Below are 21,439 nucleotides of genomic sequence, written 5' to 3'. Positions count from 1 at the left end.
TTATCTTATTGAAAGCGAGACTAATATTGGCATAGAGTTTCAATTAACTGAAGTTTAGCAGCAAATCTAGTTTGCAACTTTTACTGCAGTACATTTCAGAAATATATTATTTTCATAAACTTTTGCATGCTAATTGACAAATTTTTGAAAATTATTTCATTGTTTTTTCAGTAATGTATCTGAGTTTTAAGATCAAATGCATCACTAGATTGGAAATAGTTAAACTCAGAAATTTTCTGAATTATTAGTTATCAATTTGTCATTTGAACTTTCTACTGTTACACATAGAAAAAATCTGAATCTTGAATGGTTATAGGACCACTGGTTTAAAATAAATTGTTGGCATTGCCATTTGTTTTAAGAGCAGATTATTAGAACTAATATTTCAGACTTTGCATCTAACTGATGTGATTTGAGTTCTTAATTTAATTTCTGAAATGCATTTGTTTTTAACATTTTCATTTAGGAAGGATTAATTTAGTTTTACTTATGCATCTAATGATCTCTGATTGAATACTTTATACAAATGGATTTCTAAATCTAAAGTGTTTTATTTCCAACATTTTACATTGGTTTCCTATTTTGTTTTCAGTGATTACTTGTGCAGACTTCATATTTTACATTGCTGGTATAAGTATTTGTTTTCACATTAAGATCATTTTTCTGAGCCTTAAGTTAAAAAACACTCCAGTGATATCTCATAATAACTCATATTTTAGGCCCTCCTTCCGCCATCACATAATTTCACCTTGCATTTGCATACTAGGCTAGTTCTTGCATATCAAAATTTTACTTCCAAGCATAAACTTGATCGATAGAAACATTAAGGGATCAAACTTAGAACAATCATTTAACTAAAATTAACCAAGTTCCTGCATTTCACATAGTTTTAAATTTTGCATTTGAATATAAGATAGTCAAATCATTTAGCAACAGTTTCCCATCCATTACTTGGACTTTATTTCCTTCGCAAGACAATTGACTCCACAAGGCACTGGTATCATTTTCCTCAAATCAAATTGAATCCTTCAAAATCTTGTGCAATCTAAACAAGTATTGGTTGCTTAACTGTGTCTCCTAGATTGGTTGGTTCCCAACTAATCTTCCCTCATTCCATTTCCATAGGGTCTACCCCCCTTAGTCTGCTATTGGGAGACAACTCAAACGAAGAGATTGGGGATCAATCTGACAGCCCCTGATCTGAGCCATTGTCGCAATGCCTAGACATTCTATGCGACAACTTTTTTTGGCGCCTTTGCCGGGGATATTTTATTCTCGGCGCTTCAACGACATTTTTCATTCTCCTCATATCATCTTTATCATTTTTGCTGGCAACGGCAACATTTTTTGGCGTCGTTATCAGGGACCAATTTATTGGACCTTGGCTTTATGATAATTCTCATCTTTCATCTTCTATCCTTCATCTTTCATCTCAAGTGTCTGAGTTAGATTTTTGTCCAAGCGGCGACTCCTCTTTATTCACTTCCTACAAGGGTTTGCACTAGAAGGAATCCAAATACCTTGATTAATCCCACTCCAGATCCTGAAAAGGTTTTTAGAGTTGAATTAAACAGGCTCTCTTCTTGTGCACACCTTGATAATCTTGGACAAGAATCTCTCTCTGATATCCATTCGCTTTTTTCAGATCCCATTCAACAAGACATCATGGATGACTTGTATCTTCCTTGCAGTTTCGCTAACATTCAGGGTTACCTGCATGACCTTCCTAATACAGGAATGAATAAATTGCCTTCTTTCCAAGGCAATAATGCAGTAGCCGATAAAGATCATCTTAATCGGTTTAGGCATTTCATTAACAAATGGGGTGGTGCTAATGTTGTTCATGAGGATGTGAGGATGAAGCTCTTTTTGCTCTCTTTGGAAGAGGATGCTTTAGATTGGTTCACCGAAAGACCTGATCATTCATTCAATTCATTACAAGCTCTTACTAATGCCTTCAAGAATAAGTTTGGAGATAAGAGGGAAGAAAGGCATTTGGCTAAATCCCTAAGTATCATAAAGGAAAAAGAAAATGAAATCGTTGAGGAATTTAACAGAAGGTTTAATGGAATTACCTTATGTTAAGGAATTTTAGAAGGTCTATTGTTAAGGAATTACCTCAAGATTATAAACCTCCTGATAAATCCCTCCTAGACTTCTACATTGATGCTTTTGACGTTGATACCTCTTATGAACTAAGACATTCTAAACATCCTGATTATAATGAGTGTCAAACTTTAGCTGAAGAGCTTGAGAAGGATAAGAAGGCATCTGGAAAATCTGAGATTCCAGGCTTTGATAGAGCTTCCACAAAGCTAAAAGAGCCTAAGGGTAAAGAAGTTAATTGATCTGAGAATGATCCTATGCAGAAGTTACTTCAAAATCTTGAAAGCATGGAGCTTAACCAAGCAAAATTAATCTCTAACCATGCTAAAGAGATAAGTACTCTACAATCTAGGTTGATCCAAATGGAAAGGTCAAAAGCTCAAAGTTCCCAACCTAGAAATAATAATGCTTGGGAGAAGAAAGGGAAATCTAGTGAACATCAACCGTCAAATCCCCTTGTGAAGGAATTTATAGCGTAAGTTCCTCTAACAGAACACCAAAGGACATCGCTCATAAACAGATCACAGATCAATACACCAGTATTCTTGACGTGGTTAAAACCCTCAAAGAGGGAAACAGTCCACGGCCTGAGCCAACGTGGCCACTTCAGGCAATTTATTAATAAAAGAAATAAAATTTACATAAGTTTCTCTCATGAACGGTTACCCTACAAATGACCCTCCATGCTCTTTAAATAGAGATCATAGACCAATCGGGTGTTAAGCCACGAATCAAGTGTCGATAATACCAAGGAGAGAACGAACCATTGGATCACTTCATGTCTAGAACATATCATGACCGTCGGATTGTAAGTTACAAAGGTACATAGTAAAGAAACACACTTTACCTAACTCTACACTAGACCAAGTTATACTTAACTATTTCCTATGTGTCGGAATATCCTAACATCCCCCCTTAAGAACAACTTGGGATACGATTGAAGAATGTACAAATATGATATAATAGGAGAAGGAAGGAGGCATTAGAGCCTATCCCCCCTTAGTGACAACTTCCTAAACTCCAACCACAAATCGAAGTTTAGTAAACTTTGCCTCTGTGAGAGCCTTTGTAAAGATGTCTGCAACTTGATCATCGGTTGAACAATATTGCACTTCAAGAACATGGTCATGAATGAGCTTTTTGATGAAGTGCATGTGTAGTTCAATGTGTTTGCTGCGCTAATGATGGACTAGATCTTTGCATAGTTGAATGGCACTTTGATTATCACACGAGAGTGTAGTTGGATGCTGCTACTGAAAGCCAAACTCTGACAGGATCTGACGAAGCCACAGGGCTTCCTTACTAGCTTCTACGACGCTACGATACTTTGATTCTACTGAAGAAAGAGAAATGGCACTTTGTTTCTTACAAGCCCATGTAATAGGTCCAAAACCAAGAGTGAACACATAACCTGCAGTAGACTTCTGATCATCAAGGTCACCAGCCCAATTGGAATCAGTGAAACCAACCAATAGAGGAGATGCTTCTGCACTGTAATGAATCCCAAACTGAACTGTACCTCGAACATAACGAAGTATTCTTTTAGCTGCTTTCCAATGACTTTCATGTGGGTTTTGCATAAACCGAGCAATAAGGCCAACAACAAAGGAAAGGTCAGGACGAGTATGGGTCAGATACAAAAGTTTTCCTACAAGCTAACAGTATAAGGTAGCATCAACTTCAGGGGAAGTACAAGTGACTGAAAGTTTGGCTCCAGATTGAAAGGGAGAAGGGGCTGGCTTACAGTGTTCCATGTGAAAGTGGCGTAGAAGATCACAGGCATACTTGGACTAGGAAAGGGAAATACCTTCCTTGGTTTGCAAGACTTGAAGACCAAGAAAATAATGCAAGTGTCCTAAGTCTGTCATTTCAATCTTCTTTTTAAGTCTGGACTTCACATGGTTTATAAGGTTGGGATCACTACCAGTAAGGATAAGATCATCAACATAAAGAACAAGAATGATAAGGGACTTACCCACTTTCTTCATGTAGACAGTATTGTCAGAATGACACCTAGAAAACCCAGTATCTAAAAGAAAGCTATCCATTTTGGCATACCAAGCCCGAGGGGCTTGCTTGAGGCCATAAAGGGATTTCTTAAGCCGACATACAAGGTTGGAGTCTGTTTTTATAAAGCCAGGAGGTTGTTCCATATAGATTTCTTCATGCAAGTCCCCATGCAAGAAGGTAGATTTATGTAGGAATTTACAGGGTAAGTTCCTCAGACAGAACACCAAATGACACCGCTCACAAACAAATCACAGATCAATACACCAATGTTGTTGACGTGGTTAAAACCCTCAAAGAGGGAAACAGTCCAAAGCTTGAGCCAATGCAGCCACTTCAAGGAATTTATTAATAAAAGAATGAAAATTTACATAAGCTTCTCTCATGAATGGTTACCCTACAAATGACCCTCCATGCTCTTTAAATAGAGATCATGGACCAATCGGGTGTTAAGCCATGGATCAAGTGTCGGTAATACCGAGGAGAGAATGAACCGTCGAATCACTACATATCGTGATTGTCGGATTGTAAGTTACAAAAGTACATAGTAAAGAAACACACTTTACCTAACTCTACACTAGACCGTTGGAATATCCTAACATCCCCCCTTAAGAACAACTTGGGATAGGATTGAAGGATGTACAAATATGACACAGTAGGAGAAGGAAGGAGGCATCAGAGCCTATCCCCCCTTAGTGACAACTTCCTGAACTCCAACCATAAATCAAAGTTTAGTAAACTTCGCCTTTGTGAGAGCCTTTGTAAAGATGTCTGCAACTTGATCATCTGTTGAACAATATTGCACTTCAAGAACATGGTCATGAATGAGCTTTCTGATGAAGTGCATGTGCAGTTCAATGTGTTTGCTGCATTGATGTTGGACTGGATCTTTGCATAGTTGAATGGCACTTTGATTACCACACCAAAGTCAGACAAAACACCAAAGGACACTGCTCACAAACAGATCACAAATCAATACACCAGTATTGTTGACGTGGTTAGAACCCTCAAAGAGGGAAACAGTCCACGACCTGAGCCAACGCGGCCACTTCAGGCAATTTATTAATAAAAGAATGAAAATTTACATAAGCTTCTCTCATGAACGGTTACCCTACAAATGACTCTCCATGCTCTTTAAATAGAGATCATGGACCAATCGGGTGTTAAGACACGAATCAAGTGTTGATAATACCGAGGAAAGAATGAACCGTTAGATTGTAAGTTATAAAAGTACATAGTAAAGAAACACACTTTACCTAACTCTACATTAGACCAATGTTATACTTAACTACTTCCTATGTGTCAGAATATCCTAACAATTTAACATCCATTTGATGGACTTCCCATCTCAAAGAGGCAGCAAGGGAAAGAACAAGGCGGATAGAGTTCATTTTGGCAACAGGGGAGAAGGTTTCAGTATAGTCAATGCCTTCAACTTGTGAAAAACCCTTAGCAACAAGATGAGCTTTATGTTTATCAATTTTCCATCTGGTCCAAACTTGGTTCTGTAAACCCATTTGCATCTAACAAGTTTTCGTCCCTTTGGAAGAGGAACAGTATCCCATGTATCATTTGCCAATAATGAACGATATTCTCCATTCATAGCTACGTCCCAATCTGGATGGCCTGAAGCTTCTGCAAAGGTGTCAGGATCATGATTCGCTGAAGCTTGAGCCAGTAAAGAAGAGGCTTTATCGGACTGAGAACGTGTACGTCGTTGATCTGTAGGATCACCTGCAAGAGTACCTGCTGCATCCTGAGTGGCACGGACCCATTTTGGAAGCTGAGGAGTTGAAGGAGGATCCTGAGAAGGTGGGTGAGGATTGTCATCCTCGCTGTCATCATCTGAAGAAGAAATATTTTCAGAAGTAGAAGGGATAGAGAGACGTGGCACATTCGCCGAACTAGGCTCGTATGCCGATATATTTTCAGCAAACTTTACATCTCTTCTAATGAGAACATTTTTGGACTTAAGTGGAATACGTCTATATCCTTTGACATATTCAGAATATCCAACAAAAATACATTTTTCACTCTTAGGTTCTAAAGCTTCATGTTTCTCATCTGGAATATGGGCCCATGCTTCACTTCCAAAAACACGAAAGTGACTTACATCTGGTTTAATTGAACTCCATGCTTCTTCTGGAGTGATATTCTTTAAAACCTTAGTAGGAGTGCGATTTACTATGTAATTTGCACAGTTAATTGCTTCTGCCCAAAAATTAAGACTAAGTCCTTTAGATTAAAGCATACAATTAGCCATTTCCTTTAAGGTGCGATTCTTCCTTTTAGCTACAACATTTTGTTGTGGAGTATATGGAACAATATGTTGCATTTGAATTCCATGCTCAGTGCAAAAATTGATGAATTTGTTGTTAACATATTCTCCGCCATTATCAGATCTTAGCTTAAGAATTTGATGTCCAGATTGTTTCTCAACAAAGACCTTAAAGGCCAAGAACATGTTAAATACTTCACTCTTGAGTTTTAAGAAGTATACCCAAGTGTCTCTGGAAAAATCATCAATGAAAGTTAAGAAATACTTGTAGCCAGAGAATGAAACAACTGGAAGTGGACCACATAAATCACTATGCACAAGCTGTAAAGGGGCTGAGGCGTGCCAAGAGGCACATTTTTCAAAACTATCCCGATGATGTTTTCTGAGTACACATCTAGAACAAACACCATCTCTACAAGATACCATAGGAAGACCTGTCACCATATTTTCTTATCTTAAAAATGACGTAGCTAGGGCCATCGGAAACCTTTTCGCGTGAAACAAAAGGGGTTCCTCACTGAAACAGATGCTCCTAACACAATAGAGCAATCCTCTCGGCCCGAAAGCAGTCAGAAACAATAGATCTAGGAAATGATAGTTGGATGCAGTTGTACGGGCTTCAGATTTGGATCACCAACGGATGCGGCCCTCAAACAGCTCGGATACCATGTAGGAATTTACAGCGTAAGTTCCTCTGATAGAACACCAAAGGACACCGCTCACAAACAGATCATAGATCAATACACTAGTATTCTTGACGTGGTTAAAACCCTCGAAGAGGGAAATAGTGCACGGCCTGAGCCAACGCGGCCACTTCAGGCAATTTATTAATAAAAGAAGTAAAATTTACATAAGTTTCTCTCATGAACGATTACCCTACAAATGACGCTCCATGCTCTTTAAATAGAGATCATGGACCAATCAGGTGTTAAGCCACAGATCAAGTGTCAGTAATACCGAGGAGAGAATGAACCGTCAGATCACTTCATGTCTAGAACATATCGTGACCGTTAAATTGTAAGTTACAAAAGTACATAGTAAAGAAACACACTTTACCTAACTCTACATTAGACCAAGTTATACTTAACTATTTCCTATGTGTCGGAATATCCTAACAAATCTGCCAACTCTGTTGAGGATGCTCGTCCATATTGTAGGGTTTGTGATGCCTTGCATGAAGAAGCTACTTGCCCCACTATTAAGAGAATTGTTGAAAGTGGGATCTTTGGGGCAAGTAACCAGATTAATGTGTTGGTAGGGAATAACACCTATCAAATGAAAATTGGGAAAGGGTTAAGGAGCATAGTCATGATACCAGGCTTTTCGCATCTTCCTATAGTATTAATAATTTTGACCATGACAATGATATGCTGGTTAAATTATTCGGTGAAAGGCCTTCTCCAGATCAAATTTTAGAAATTGTGAAAGATAAGGGGCTAACTTATCAAAGAAGGGATAAAGATCAAAGTGATAATCATGCTCCCCTTCGAAATTTTAGCCCCTCCTCTGGAATGAACATTGACTTGGTTGGATAGTTGAACAATTCCAAAATTTGGGTTCCTGTCACTAAGGTTTTGAAAACGCCTTCCCAAAAGGCTAAGTTGTTAAATGCCATTGAGAATCCTCATTTTAATGTTTCTAAAGAAAAGGCTCCTGAGACTGTCTACCAGGATGCTCCTGTGTATTTGCAAAGTATGGATTCTGATAATAATGAGCATCAACCTTTTTTCATTACCTTGATGGTTAATGGTTCATGGTTGTACAATTGCATGTTAGATTCGGGTGCTTCAACTTACGTTATGACCAAGAGGGTCATGGAATAGCTAAATTTAAGGATTTCCAGGCCTTACTACAACATATGTGCCATGGATTCTAAGAAAATCGAGGTTCATGGGTTATTAAGGATTTACAAGTCCATTTGTTTGTCTACCCTGACAATATGATCATGATGGGCATAGTTGTAGTTGATGTTCCTAATGCTTGGGGTATGCTATTATCTAGGAAATGGGCCTCTGATCTAGGAGGAAGTATCCAAATGAATTGGTCATATGCTATGCTTCCTTCTCCTAGAGGTTTCGGGTTCGTTAGACTAAATAGGGAGCTAGAAAGGAGATTCTGTGTGGAAGATCCTAAGAGACCCCATAATGAGGTGATCACCGAGAAACCTGACTTGGGGAATTATGATATTTTGTCTAATTCCATAATCCCCTGATAAGTTAAAGTTGATGAAAAGATAAGTGATCTGAAGAGTCAAGTATGGTATATGCATTTCGATGGTGCATCATCTAAGCATGGTAAAGGTGTTGGGATTGTGTTGAAGTCTCCCCTGGGGCATGTTTTCAAATTTGCCTATAGATTAGAATTTGGAGCAACCAACAACGTGGCTGAGAATGAAGATTTTTTTTTGGGCCTTGAATTGGAAAAGGCCTTAAGCGTTAAATTGCTTCATATTAAGGGAGACTCTGATTTGGTTATCATGCAAGATAAAAATAAATTTACTTGTAAGAATCAGAGATTGAGAAACTATCAGAATGCAGGGTGGGATATTTTGGAATACTTTGATGCTCTTGACATTGAAGCTATCCCAAGAGAGAAAAATAGTTTGGCTAATGAGCTTGTTGTAGCTGCATCTACCTTGCAGTTGTCTAATGAATTAGTGAAGGATAATATTAAAATGGAAATTATTTTCAGACCTTCCGTTCCAAATAACTTAGAGCATTGGCAAGTTTTTTATGATGAAAAGCAAGTGATTCGTTTTTTAAATAACTTGGATGAGTTTGAGAATTTTCGGGTAAGATGTAGGGAGGATGGATCTGATGACTATGAAGATATTATAAATCCTACTCCCAGGAATGTTGTTGCCTTAGAGCAACACTTTGATCGGCATGATGCCACAAAGAAAGGAGAAGAAAATAAGATGGATCATGGTGAATTTATTGAAGTAAATATAGGTACCCCTAGTGACCATAAAATTGTTAAAATTGGTAAGGGTACTAGTATGGAAGAAAGGAAAAAGATAACCGATTTACTTCATGAATATCGGGATGTCTTAGCATTTTCTTATGATGAGCTAAAAGGTTATAGGGAAGATGTCATGGAGCACACTATCCCTTTAAAGGATGAAAATGCTAAGCCCTTTCGTCAAAAGCTTAGGCAGATAAACCCTAGGTTGGCCCCATTAGTCCAAAAAGAACTTGCAAAAATGCTCACAGCTAGAATCATTGCTCAAACTAGGCATTCATCATGGCGTTCCAATCTGGTGATTGTTAGAAAGAAGAATGGAACAATCAAACTTTGTGTCAATTTCAGAAACTTGAATCTAGCATGTAAGAAGGATAATTACCCTTTTCCAAACATGGAGACTATGTTGCAAAGGATAACAGGTTCCGGAATGATGTCCCAGCTAGATGGTTTCTCTGGGTACAATCAAGTTTGGTTTAAGAAAGAGGATCTACACAAAACTACTTTCACCACACCATGGGGTACATTTGAATGCGTTTTGGATTAACTAACGCTGGAGCTACCCTTCAAAGGGCTATGGACTATGCCTTCAAGGGTTTAATCAGTAAAATTTTTGAAATTTATCAAGATGATCTTATAGTTTTTTCTAAGAATTGTATCAGTCATATAGGTCATCTTAGGCAGGTTTTCGATAGATGCAGAAAATTTGGAATCTCTTTGAATCCTGCTAAGTCTGTTTTTGGAGTAATAGAAGGGAAGTTGCTTGGTCACATCATTTCCAAGGATGGGATCAAGATTGACCCTGAGAGGGTTGAGGCAATGAGGGTTAGTCATATAGCAGTTTAAGTTTTTCAAAATGATTTCCTCATCTTTAGGCTGAGTATCAAGTCTTTCTTGTTGAGCAATGCCTATGGCTTTAAAGAAGGAAGGCCTTTGTGACGGAATCTTTAGCAATTCTAAGGTCAGAACTGACATCTTGATGTTATTGATCCATGTTGCCCATTCTACCTTTAGTCCAAACTTATACCTTTTGGCAAGAACCTGTTTATTTTGACTCTGATCTTTACCTCTCCTTGTGTAGCCTTTACTCTTTGCAAGCTCTAGAATCTTCTCCTGAGATGGCTTTTCACCATATGCCTGAGTAATGGGGTCTTTTTCTTTAGTAAAAGTATTGATGGAAAAAGTTGAAGAGATCATATCGGCACATCAACTTTCCTTGGAATTATCTTGATTTGCGTTATGATCTTGCTGGTTTCTACTTTCCTCCAAGATTCTTCTAGCAAAAGCACATGTATTTTCCTCATGGAAACTCTCACAAGGTATGTAGAAAGGAACATGCTCATCAATCATATTGGCGGGCTCAAGTGTTGTAGGAGGCCTTTGATCATTTGGTGGATTTCTTCTTGGCCATGGATTGCTATTGTTATCCCTGTTGTTATTGTCATTTCTAGGCGACATACTCTACATTCTATGTTGAAATTTGATGACTAAAAAGTTTCCAGCAATCCCAACCCGGTTTTAATTTCACCTTATCACCCCATTCAGTTAAATGTCCTTTCCCATAAACATACATTCAACATATAGAATTCTAGAAATGAAATTTTCAAATTAAAACACATGGGACTGTCAACACATGTTGAAAATAAATATGGACATAAACAGACCAGCAACACACATAAAAATACACACAGAATTCTGGTCAACTAAGATCTTGACAAAACCCCTTCAATCTTCTCTGGGGAAAACCTATTAGAGAGCTCTTCAAATTTATTTACCTTTTGAGTTCAGGAAAAATACATTTGCAGACAAAAAAAATAGCAAAATACAACCCAAAACTTGTTGAAAACCATGCCCACTTTGCCCCGATTTCCATGCCGACTTGAAGCTAAAAATATGTACTATACAGATACGGATTGTAGGGTACAGATTCTGTACGGACTATACGAATTTTTAAAAAAAACTCAAAAAATTCTCTCGAACGGCATGCAACTCACAACGTTAAATGTTGTTCATATTGTACCTTCTAATGTCTTCTATGCCTTGATTTTCGTGCCCAGCTTTGCCCAGAAATCACTCCTTGCTGCTCTCCTTCACTTCCTCACTACTCAGAAGTTTTCTCCTTGCTCTCTCTTCTCTTTCTCTCAAATGTTCATGAAAGAATGAATGATCTTTTCCTCTTCTCTTCTCCTTTTATTCTCTAAATGACCTTTTGGGTTACCCTAAGATCTAATGGCTGAGATTCATTTAGATCTAAGGATGAGAATAAATGTGCATTTAATTCTCACTTTCTATTTTTTAACTCACCCACTTAAATAAAGACCCACTTAGCCTTTTATTTCCATAGTCACTTTTTCACTTTCTAATTCTTCATTCACTTTAATAAAGTCACCTTTAAATTAGAATGTAACTTTACCATTTATAAAGTCACTTTTAAATTAGAATGTAACTTTACCACTTATAGAGTCACTTTTAAATTAAATTGACTTTACCACTTATAAAGTCACTTTACGAGAAAAGTAAAAAATAAATTTGGACACTTTTCCCTAGGCCAAAAGTCAAAGCCTTAGGGAACCACTTGTCCTCTGGTACCCAAATTTTAACAATGTCATGAACTTTTCTCAACTATTTTTCGTTGTGTATTTAACATTGTGATTTATCACTATGTTGGCAAGTCTATTTTTCAAGTTATGGATACTCCATGAGATAGTATCTAGTACCATGATTTAGAATTAACAAGGATTTTGTTTTACAATTAAACAATGGCGACTAGTGTTTCAAGCTCAAAACATACTCTTATACCTTAATGAATACATCAAGAATTTAAATGATCACTTTTCTACTCATAAGATGCTAAAAATGCCCTAATTGTGGGTAATCGAACATTGATGGCCTTTCAATCTTTAGTTGAACAGAATTTTCCGTGATTCCTATATATCTGAAATTCATTTAATGAATTTTTCCATGTGTTTCTTAAAACGCCAAACAAGTGTAAACATTTACAAACAAAACAATTAACAAATTCTAATATAAGAATCATCCATGATGGTAAAAGAATCTCACTGGTGTAATGTGAACAAAAGTAGAACCAATACGGTCCATTTTAATTTTAGATCTATCAAGCATGGAGAGGGATCAAATCCCTTGAGGTGTAAATTTATTTTATCATATAAGATGGATTCAGGTTAAGATAAAAAGAGGGTAACAATATTTTTATCTAAATGTCATATTCAAAGTACTAAATTGTGTAAATCTGGGTCTCTCCTTCTCTCTCTATATAACAGTTTTTATATCAAATGTACATATCAAATATATATATATATATATATTTGACTAACATATTAAAATTATTATTATTTGCTATAAGTATTATATTTTATTTGAAGTTGACATGTACACATTACACATACGTAACAATAGCTCCATCACTCTAGGCTATAAAGCACTTCCTACTCTTAGTGGAAAGAAAAGTAGAATTATATTAAAAAAAGCAATGAAGTAACCAAAGAACCCAAGACATTATTGAACACAATAAATATTGCTTCTTCTCCCCTTGTGTATAAAATGCCACAACGGAAGCCTTTTTGGCTTTACATTCAAGGATAATATCTAACACTCCTGGCTTATTTTTCTTTATCTAAAACAATCAAACTCCCTGCAGATGTCTTATATTAGCATAAAGATATATCGTCCAATTAGTAGAGGGGTACTCACAGGTGCAAAGGCAGTAAAATGAGAAAACAGAAAATGCATGTTTATATACAGTGTGCACCTTGATAACAACAGATGTAACCCCTTTATCAACACAAAAATATGTTCCTGAACGTCGAGCATATTGTTCAGAAAATTTCCGCATTAATTCTACAGATTTGTCTGAAGGCTCGACTGCATTGCAACAGTTAGAAATGTCAATGCGAAAATGATATAATATCACTATAGCCTCCAGAAAATACTAAATTGATATTTATAGATAATATAGGATCCGTATTCAATTAAAGTTTCAGTCATGTAAGATTTTTTTTGTCCGACTCCTGAATTATGTATTGACTCAATGACAAATGTAGAATTGTTTACCAGTAACCCTTATTTATAGATAAATGTTGTTAGAGAAAACATCCAAAAATATTCTGTCTTGCGAGATGATTGCAAGTCAAATAAAGAAACACTTCTCGGTAATTAATTACTCTCAACCTTGTAACAAATAAGGGGCACCTATTGACAATGCATCAATAACATTAAAATGCAGGATATGGGCAGACGTTAAATGACCAAACATTCATTCTTGAATAGCTACATCTAGAATAGGTCAATTCAGCATACAAACTCTGGCAAAGGTATTAGAATGAGATGCACAAGTTTATTGCAAATCTTTATTCATCGTCCAATGAATGTTAATTACTTAGCATTAATTGTTACTGTATAACTAGCAGGTAAAATAAGTAAGAACTGTATAACGTTTTATATTAAGAACTATGAAATTTTATCTATTGCAGTTATTGGAAATTATTCTTCTAACTCAAAAATTAATTATGCAGTTTGTTTGCTACGGCAAATAACGAAAAAAAGCACAACTGCAAGTTTCACCATAAAAACACTGTGGAAAATCAAATACTGGAAACTGAGAAATTCTAACACACACACAATAGTTTTGACAGTTATTTTTTGACAATTGTCCCCGGAAAAACCCAACTTGGGAAAACTAGAACAGCATATGAAGGTTTTATCATTAATATTTAGCAACAATTTTGAGTACAATGATTTAGATGCCCAACTGGCAATCTAATCTGAGGAAAATACTGGCAAAAATATCGTGAGCATTTTTTCTCACCCCATAGCTATTTTCTGCCTCCAAAATCGTTTCCCCAGGCTCTGTGTTGTTGGTCAATAATTGTCATTGATGAAATATATATTGTTGAGCTCTCCTAGTAAATGTCACCATGAAGTCTTACATTTCCAAATGACCTTACTCTCCATGAAGCCACTCTGTCCTACCTCCAATTCTGCACTAATTAATGACCAGTCACATTAAAAAATGTTTTTCACTACCTTAGAGGCAACCTCTCAATTTGATACCTATACCATCTTTTAGAGCATAATTTTGCCTTTCCAATGAGCTCTTACTTGGCCCGAAACTCCAAATAGTTTGGGAGATATGAATTTTTTAAGTTAAGAATATTATTCTGGACAGTGAGCTGACCTATACTGGCCTACTCATGTCGGCCTATTTGTAGAGACATAAACACTATATATTAGGCATATGTACTCACTCTTCTGTTGAATTTTGTAAGTCTATCCGTTAGAAAATTAATTTGTATACTGTTGGTTTATTTCTTATACTTGTAAATTCTGAACAAGTTATTTTAAACATTTAAATACCGAAATAAACACAATACAATCACAACATCTACAGATCATCAACTGAAAGAAAACAAACACACAAGTGACGCCGTTATTTTTGGACAAATGTCCCCGGAAAAACCCAATGCGGAAAAACTGGTGCAGCTATTATGAGGGTCTATTATTATGCAGTATTTCCTCAAGTACAACTGGGTGCCTAATTGGCTCACCCGACAGATAAAAATACATGGCAGCAACACCTCTCTATTCAGAAACAGGTATTCAGAAAGCCTGTCCCACGAAACCCTCTCCGACGACTCTAAAGCTCAGCGCTGGCCCTTCTGGCCTCTGCGTCATCCCTCTGAGGCACTGCGTAGCCTCTGGGACCCTCTACGTCACTCTAGCAGCCTCTGCGTGGATGGCGCAATCCCTTTGGCCTCTGCACTGTCCCTGTTGGGCTCTACGTGGCCTGAACTGGCTGCTACTCTTGCTCTCTCTACTTCTACACTGGTCTCTTAGTATTGTCTCTGCCTCTCTGTCCAGTACTCACTGCCCCTCGTTGTTGATCACTGATTCACTTTTGCTTAGCAACCCTGCTTTAGCAAAATGAATGACAGATCATTCTGGTGTATCTTCCAACTGACCCTCAAGCCTCCTCTTATACTTTTCTTTTGTCCTTCAACAGCCGAGATTAAATCTCTAATCAATGACTAAGATTAGATTTGGCTTGATCCATGACTTTTGGAACCTTCTAACCCAATTTTATATTAATACCCATTAATATTTTATTTTTCTTAAGTTTAGACTTAGAAACTCCATTAAAAATATTAATTATTTTAATATCTCCCAAACCGGGTACAATTTATCCAAACCATTTTTGGGTCTTGGAGATTTCATGTGCTTTAGCCTCTCCATCAATTTTCATAGCTAGAGCACATCTGATGCTACCCCAAATCAACAATGAGCCGACCTATACTGGCTTACTCATGTCGGCCTATTTGTAGAGACATAAACACTATATATTAGACATATGTACTCTCTCTTCATTCATCAATTCGATTATCAAACACAAAACAACAAGAAATAGTTCACATCTCGTGAACTCTAAGGAAGGAGAACCTAAAAATAAGAGGAAAAGAAGCTTGGACTATACTCTGATTTTCGGACCGGAAACTCTGATTTTCGGACCGGCAACTCTGATTTTCGAACTTGCAACTCTGTTTTTTTTCGGACCTGCAACTCTGATATACTCAGACCTGCAACTCTGACATACTCAAACTTGCAGTGCATTTTCTTGTGGTGTGATCTCCTTGCTCGGATTATGGTGATCTCCTTGCTTGATTCTTCCTGTGGCTTGGATTTGTGACTGTGACATGATCTCTTGGCTCGGACTATGGTGAATATTGACTGAGCCTTAATCACAGTAAATTGAATATCCTAATTGTGCCTTCATTAACATAGTGACTCGGCCTTTAGCCTCCAGCATTGCTCAAACTGTGGTACAGTATTTTGGATTAATACTTGTACACTCTTCTCGGACAGTGGTGGATTGTCTATGGTGCAGTAAAGCGTAATGCCCTGTTTGTACAGTGGCTTGGAACTTGAGATATAGCTGGGCTATGGTATTATGAACTGAGTTTGCAGCAGCAAGTCTAATGGTGGACAAGGTACAGTGAAGAGTAAAAGTCAATCTCAAGTATTTATGGAATAGTGAAGAAGTTCGTCAAGGATATTCATGTAAGTACATCACACATTCTCTATTAAAAGAAGACAAAAGGATTGGTGTCCTAGGGGTTGGTGCCTCCAAACCCAAGGTTGGAGCCTTGAAAAGAATAGGGTCAAATCCCTAGAGGTTGGAGCCTCACTAAAGTCCAAGTTGGTGCTTGGCAAATAGTCATCATTTATTGTACTCAATCTTTTCTATACTTAATAAAATCATTATTATACATTTCTCTGATTAAATTGTGAAGAATCTAACTAGTAAAAATAACAATTGAAAAGAAATAATGATTCAACCCCTCTCAGTATTTCCAACATGCACTGAGCTCCCTGCATCACTCTCTGCACAGAGCTTATGTTGGTCCTCTAGAGATTTCAGCCTTCCTTCCTTGGCCTCTTCTGGGAACTGGAAATCTTCCTTCTAGAATGCTACTGCCCCCCTCTTCCACCTGTTACTCACCCTTTGGCTCTATCTTCTCTGCTGAGTTGCTGCTTCTAAGAAATTCGAACTACCTGGGCAATTAAGTATATGCACTAGATGATTTTTCTAGCACCACATCGACCTCCTCTTATAATCTTCTGTTGTGACTCTAACAACCAAGATTAAATCTTAATCAATGGCTAGGGTCATCTCTGGATCAATCCGAGTGAGTTTCAAGATGATTCTCATCTTATCTCAATTAATATTGATAAATTAACCATATTCTCTAAGTTTAGACTTAGAAATATTTAAAAATCGGTTAATAATCTAATTGAGACACTTCTAGGTGGAATTTTCAGAAACGATTTCTGGGTTTTGGAGACCTCAAGTATTCTAGCCTATCCACAAAATTTCAAGGCTAGAACACATTCGATGCTACAAAAACTAACAAAAATTGTATAACATTTTCTTCCTGCTTCAACAGATAATTAATTTTAAATCAAGGTCCAAATCTTTTTTAAGTTATAACATGCATGTGAATCAATGCCATTTACTATCATGATGTCTTGCTGCTTTAGTTAGACAGTTTATTTTCTCGACTTCAAATTTTCTCCCAGACCAAATGGAAAGTTCAACACATCTTACTAATTCCTCATTGTATGAGCATCTTGATTCTTTAGCAATGAGAAATGAAGCAATGTTGATACTTTGGGAAAAGAAAACTGGTTTCTAGTTTTCGACATGATTCTACTTATGCCTGCATTTGGCATATCCTTTAACTTTGATGGCTTTAATACTGCACATTCATATTCGTACTTTATAATGGTTCCTATTACCCCTCATTTTGCATGAGGCTTATTCTTGTGAATTTCATCACTAACCTTGTGAGCTTCATTACAAAGAGCTTTGGATGGTTGGGGCATTCACTTGGTTACATGAATTGTTGATGACACAATGATGATGTGCTAGAAGTTGTAATATCCCCAATTTTGTCAGCATGGGAGTTGTTGCACCGGATTTGTCAAAGTTCCAAAGAAGTGGAAGTGCCAAATTTTTTCAACAAGATCAAATCATTTGTCAGCAATCTATATGTCGTTGTAAACCCATTCTGCAAGTTATCTAATGTAAATGATCCTAGTAAGACCTTGAATATATGTAACAACCTAGCTAAGCCTATGATTTTGATAACGAATTTCATTCTATAAGATTTTTTAACCTTGTTGATTACCTGCATTTCTAAACACGGCTAATCAGAATATCTTTTTCCCTCCAGCTTGAACCCTAGGTTTAAATTTATTGTCAAAATCTTAGGTGAGTCCTAGTGTTTTTAGTCGAGCCTGATGTAAAAGTGATTTGGGAATAATATAAGCTAGTTGGTTTAATTATTTTATTACAAATCACTTAGTTTACTAGATCATATTGTGTCGCGGATGGGTTATGTGTCTTGCTATGAAACCGAATTCGTTGAAAATTGCCGACGCTTCGCGAATCCGTCGAATCTAACACGATTCGTGCCAAATCGAGTCTGGAAATTGTGACATGTCATGTCCGATTGGGACACGATTGAATCTGGATCGTGTCCTAATCGGACACGACATGTCACCATTTCTGTTGATTTGTGGTAGCATCGGATGTGCTCTAGCCACGAAATTTGGTAGAGAGGTTGGGGCACATGAAATCTCCAATACCCAGAAAGAGTTTGGGCAGATTCTAAACAGTTCAGGAGATATTAAAATAATTAATATTTTTAATGGAGTCCCTAAGTCTAAACTTGGGAAATTAAAATATTAATGTGGATTAATATAAAATTATGTTAAAATGGTCTAAAGACATGGATCAAGCCAGATCTAATCTTAGCCGTTGATTAGGAAATTAATCTTGGTCGTTGATATGTCAACCAAAAAAGTATAAGAGGAGGCTTGAGGGTCACTTGGAGAGTACACCAGATGATCAGTCGTTCTATTCTCTAGAGTGGGATTTGCTAAGAGAGATAGAATCGGTGATCGGAGTTGCAGTTGAAGGGAAGTGAGTACAAAGAGACAGAGAGGCATAGATAGTGTCGGGAGATCAGCGCAGGAGAGTGACGCAGTAGTAGCCAGGGCTCATGCAGGGTCATGCAAAGGCAGCGAGGAGCTGCCCAGTGCTTCAGAGAGGCCAGCGTTGCTGACGCAAAGGGCCAGAAGGTTGACGCAGGGCCTCATGAGGCTGACGCAGGCCCATTCAGGGTGACGTAAGGCTAGCGCTGGGCAAAGAGAGGCTGACGCAGTCTAGAAAGGCAGACGTTGGGATTTTTGGGGCAGATTGGAGCTGAGGAACTGCCAGAGGGATTATCCGGGGTTTCAGCCGAGATATTTGTCTTAGACTGAGAGGTACTACTGCCAAGGGAATTCTCTGTTGGGTAAGCCGGATTTGGCACCCAGATTGTACTCTGAAATTTCTTAATAAGAAAACCCTCAAATAGCTGCACTGGTTTTCCCGCATTGGGTTTTTCCGGGGACATTGGTCCAAAAATAACGATGTCATTTGTGTGCTTGTTTTTGTTTCCTTCAGTTGATGATCTGTAATATGTTGAGCATGCACTAGTGTTTATTTTCAGTATTTACATTGTAAATAACTTGTTAAGTAACGGAACAAGTAGGTAGGAATAAATCAGTAAAGTGAGTGGAGGGTTTCTAACTAGTAGATTTAGAAACTTCAACATGGTATCAGAGCGTGGTTGCAGATCACAGAAGAACTGAGGACATCAGCCGAGCGGAGCAATAGCAGCAGAAAACAGTTGTCCCGAGTGACAGAAGCTGTTTCTAGCAGAGCAGCAACAAGGGAAGTGTAGCAGAGCAGCAACAAGGGAAGGGTGACGCAGTGCCTGCGTCATCAAGGGTGAGCCAGGAAGACGCAGCGCAGAGGCTAAAGGAGACAAAGGGAGACTCACGCAGAGCCACGTAGAAGATAGGAGGGCTGATGCAGTTGGCTGAGGAGGCCGGGTTGCTGGTATCGGGATTGCGCAGAGCCTAGGAGTTCTCACCTTCAGGTTGTTGGGGTTTAGGAGGTTGTGGGAAAATTGCAGAGTGGAGCTGAGGTATTGTAGTCAGAACAGTACCTGACTGGGCAAGGCCAAGAGGAGGGAGTTGCTACTGAGGGTTTCTAGCTGAGAAATCCGGATCAGTGGTGCGGTTGCACAGACGATCAGAGTAGGGGGCATCTCGACATCAGCAAAAGGATTTCCAGGAGGGAAATCAAGACTCAGAGGGAGTCACGTCGAGCACTTCCAAGAGGGAAGTAGAAGAGCATCATGGCACTACACGGAGTAAGAGACCAGGACAGATTAGACGAAGCATCAAACTTCGCAGTCTGGAAGGCTAGAATCTTATCCGTACTTGACAGAAATTGTGTCAAGCACTTTGCCTTGAAGACGATAGCTATCCTAGTCGACCCAACTGAGAACGACAAGTACGAGGAGGCAATGGTGAGGGCCAATAGCATCATCCTTGAGGGGGTCAAGGACCATGTAGTACCACACATTGCCGAGAAGGAAACGCAAATGAGATGTGGGAGGCCCTAAAGAAATTGTACTAGCATACTTCTGTGCAGAGAAGGATGTTACTAGAGAATCAGTTGAGGTCATATCAGATGAAGAAGGGAGAACCGATTGACACCTTCCTTGGAGGGCTAAATGAGATTCGAGATCAGTTGACCACCATAGAAGCCACAGTGGATCACGAATTGATGGTGAGGATAGCCTTGAATGCAGTCTCAGAAGACTGGGAGGTATTTGTCCAAAGTATACTTGGCAAAGGGACACTTCCCCCTTGGGATGAGATGTGGGCGGCTCTTCGCCAAGAAGAGATCAGACGACAGACAAAGGTGGGAAGCAGCAGTAAGGGGATCAGAGTCAAAAAGGAAGAGGAGGAAGATGTTGCCCTAGCATCTGAGGGAAAGCAAGAAAAGCGAAAGAAGAAGGATCTCTCCAAGATCAAGTGCTTCCACTTGTGGGGAGCTCGGTCATTATGCGACCCAATGTCCAAGGAAGAAGAGTAAGGGAAAATCTTCCGAGATTAAGGCAGCGCCAACAAGGGCAGAGAAGGAAGTGGAGATAGACGATAACTGTGCCATGAGCGCACACACACCACTTGAGCGGAAATGGGGAGACATCGAGCTGTAGTCAGGAGGACTGCAGGCGATGAGGGGCAGGATCCTTGAGGTACCCAGCCTCTTGGATTAGACCTTGCTACGGGAGCCCCGAAGAGGAGTAGCAGGACTGGCTGATGTCGGTAGAGACGGATGCGAATGGAGCACCTGAGAGAGCTACAGTGCAGAAATCCCGAGACAGCGCGAGGCTAGCAGGCTACAGCAGTGCGAGAGGCATAGGAGTGTTGCACCAGTGCAGGATGGCACAAAGAGGGGTGCAACGGTGTCAGATGCAGGAGGTTGTTGCGGCAACGCAGAGGTCAGAGAGGGAGCACTTGTCAACAACAGAGGGAGCTTCAGCATCAGGAGGGTCTCTAGCCCAACAGAGAGGTCAGAGTTGGGAGATCAGTTACTTACTTCTCAGTAACTGAGTTGCAGTGCAGCAGTGGGCAGCACGATGCAGCATGATGAGAGGAGTTGCAGTGTGG

At 38.6% G+C, this 21,439-nt stretch overlaps 1 protein-coding gene across 1 annotated transcript in view; it reads right to left on the bottom strand.

The window, feature by feature from the left end:
- LOC149185665 (ferredoxin-thioredoxin reductase catalytic chain, chloroplastic-like) overlaps positions 1 to 21,439 on the bottom strand; it is a 215,593-nt gene that overhangs the window by 122,491 nt on the left and 71,663 nt on the right. The window contains exon 2 of the mRNA XM_089410762.1: positions 13,122 to 13,234. Within this exon, the coding sequence (XP_089266888.1) occupies positions 13,122 to 13,234 (113 nt within the window). The remainder of the gene's footprint in view (positions 1 to 13,121; positions 13,235 to 21,439) is intronic.

This window comes from Pinus tabuliformis, chromosome 3_1 (assembly GCF_031772625.1).
Source record: "Pinus tabuliformis cultivar Carrire ecotype Pingquan chromosome 3_1, CPIR1, whole genome shotgun sequence".
Taxonomy (NCBI): Eukaryota; Viridiplantae; Streptophyta; class Pinopsida; order Pinales; family Pinaceae; genus Pinus; species Pinus tabuliformis.
The sequence above is the reverse complement of the archived record's forward strand: the minus strand, read 5'-3'. Positions and strand labels throughout refer to the sequence as shown.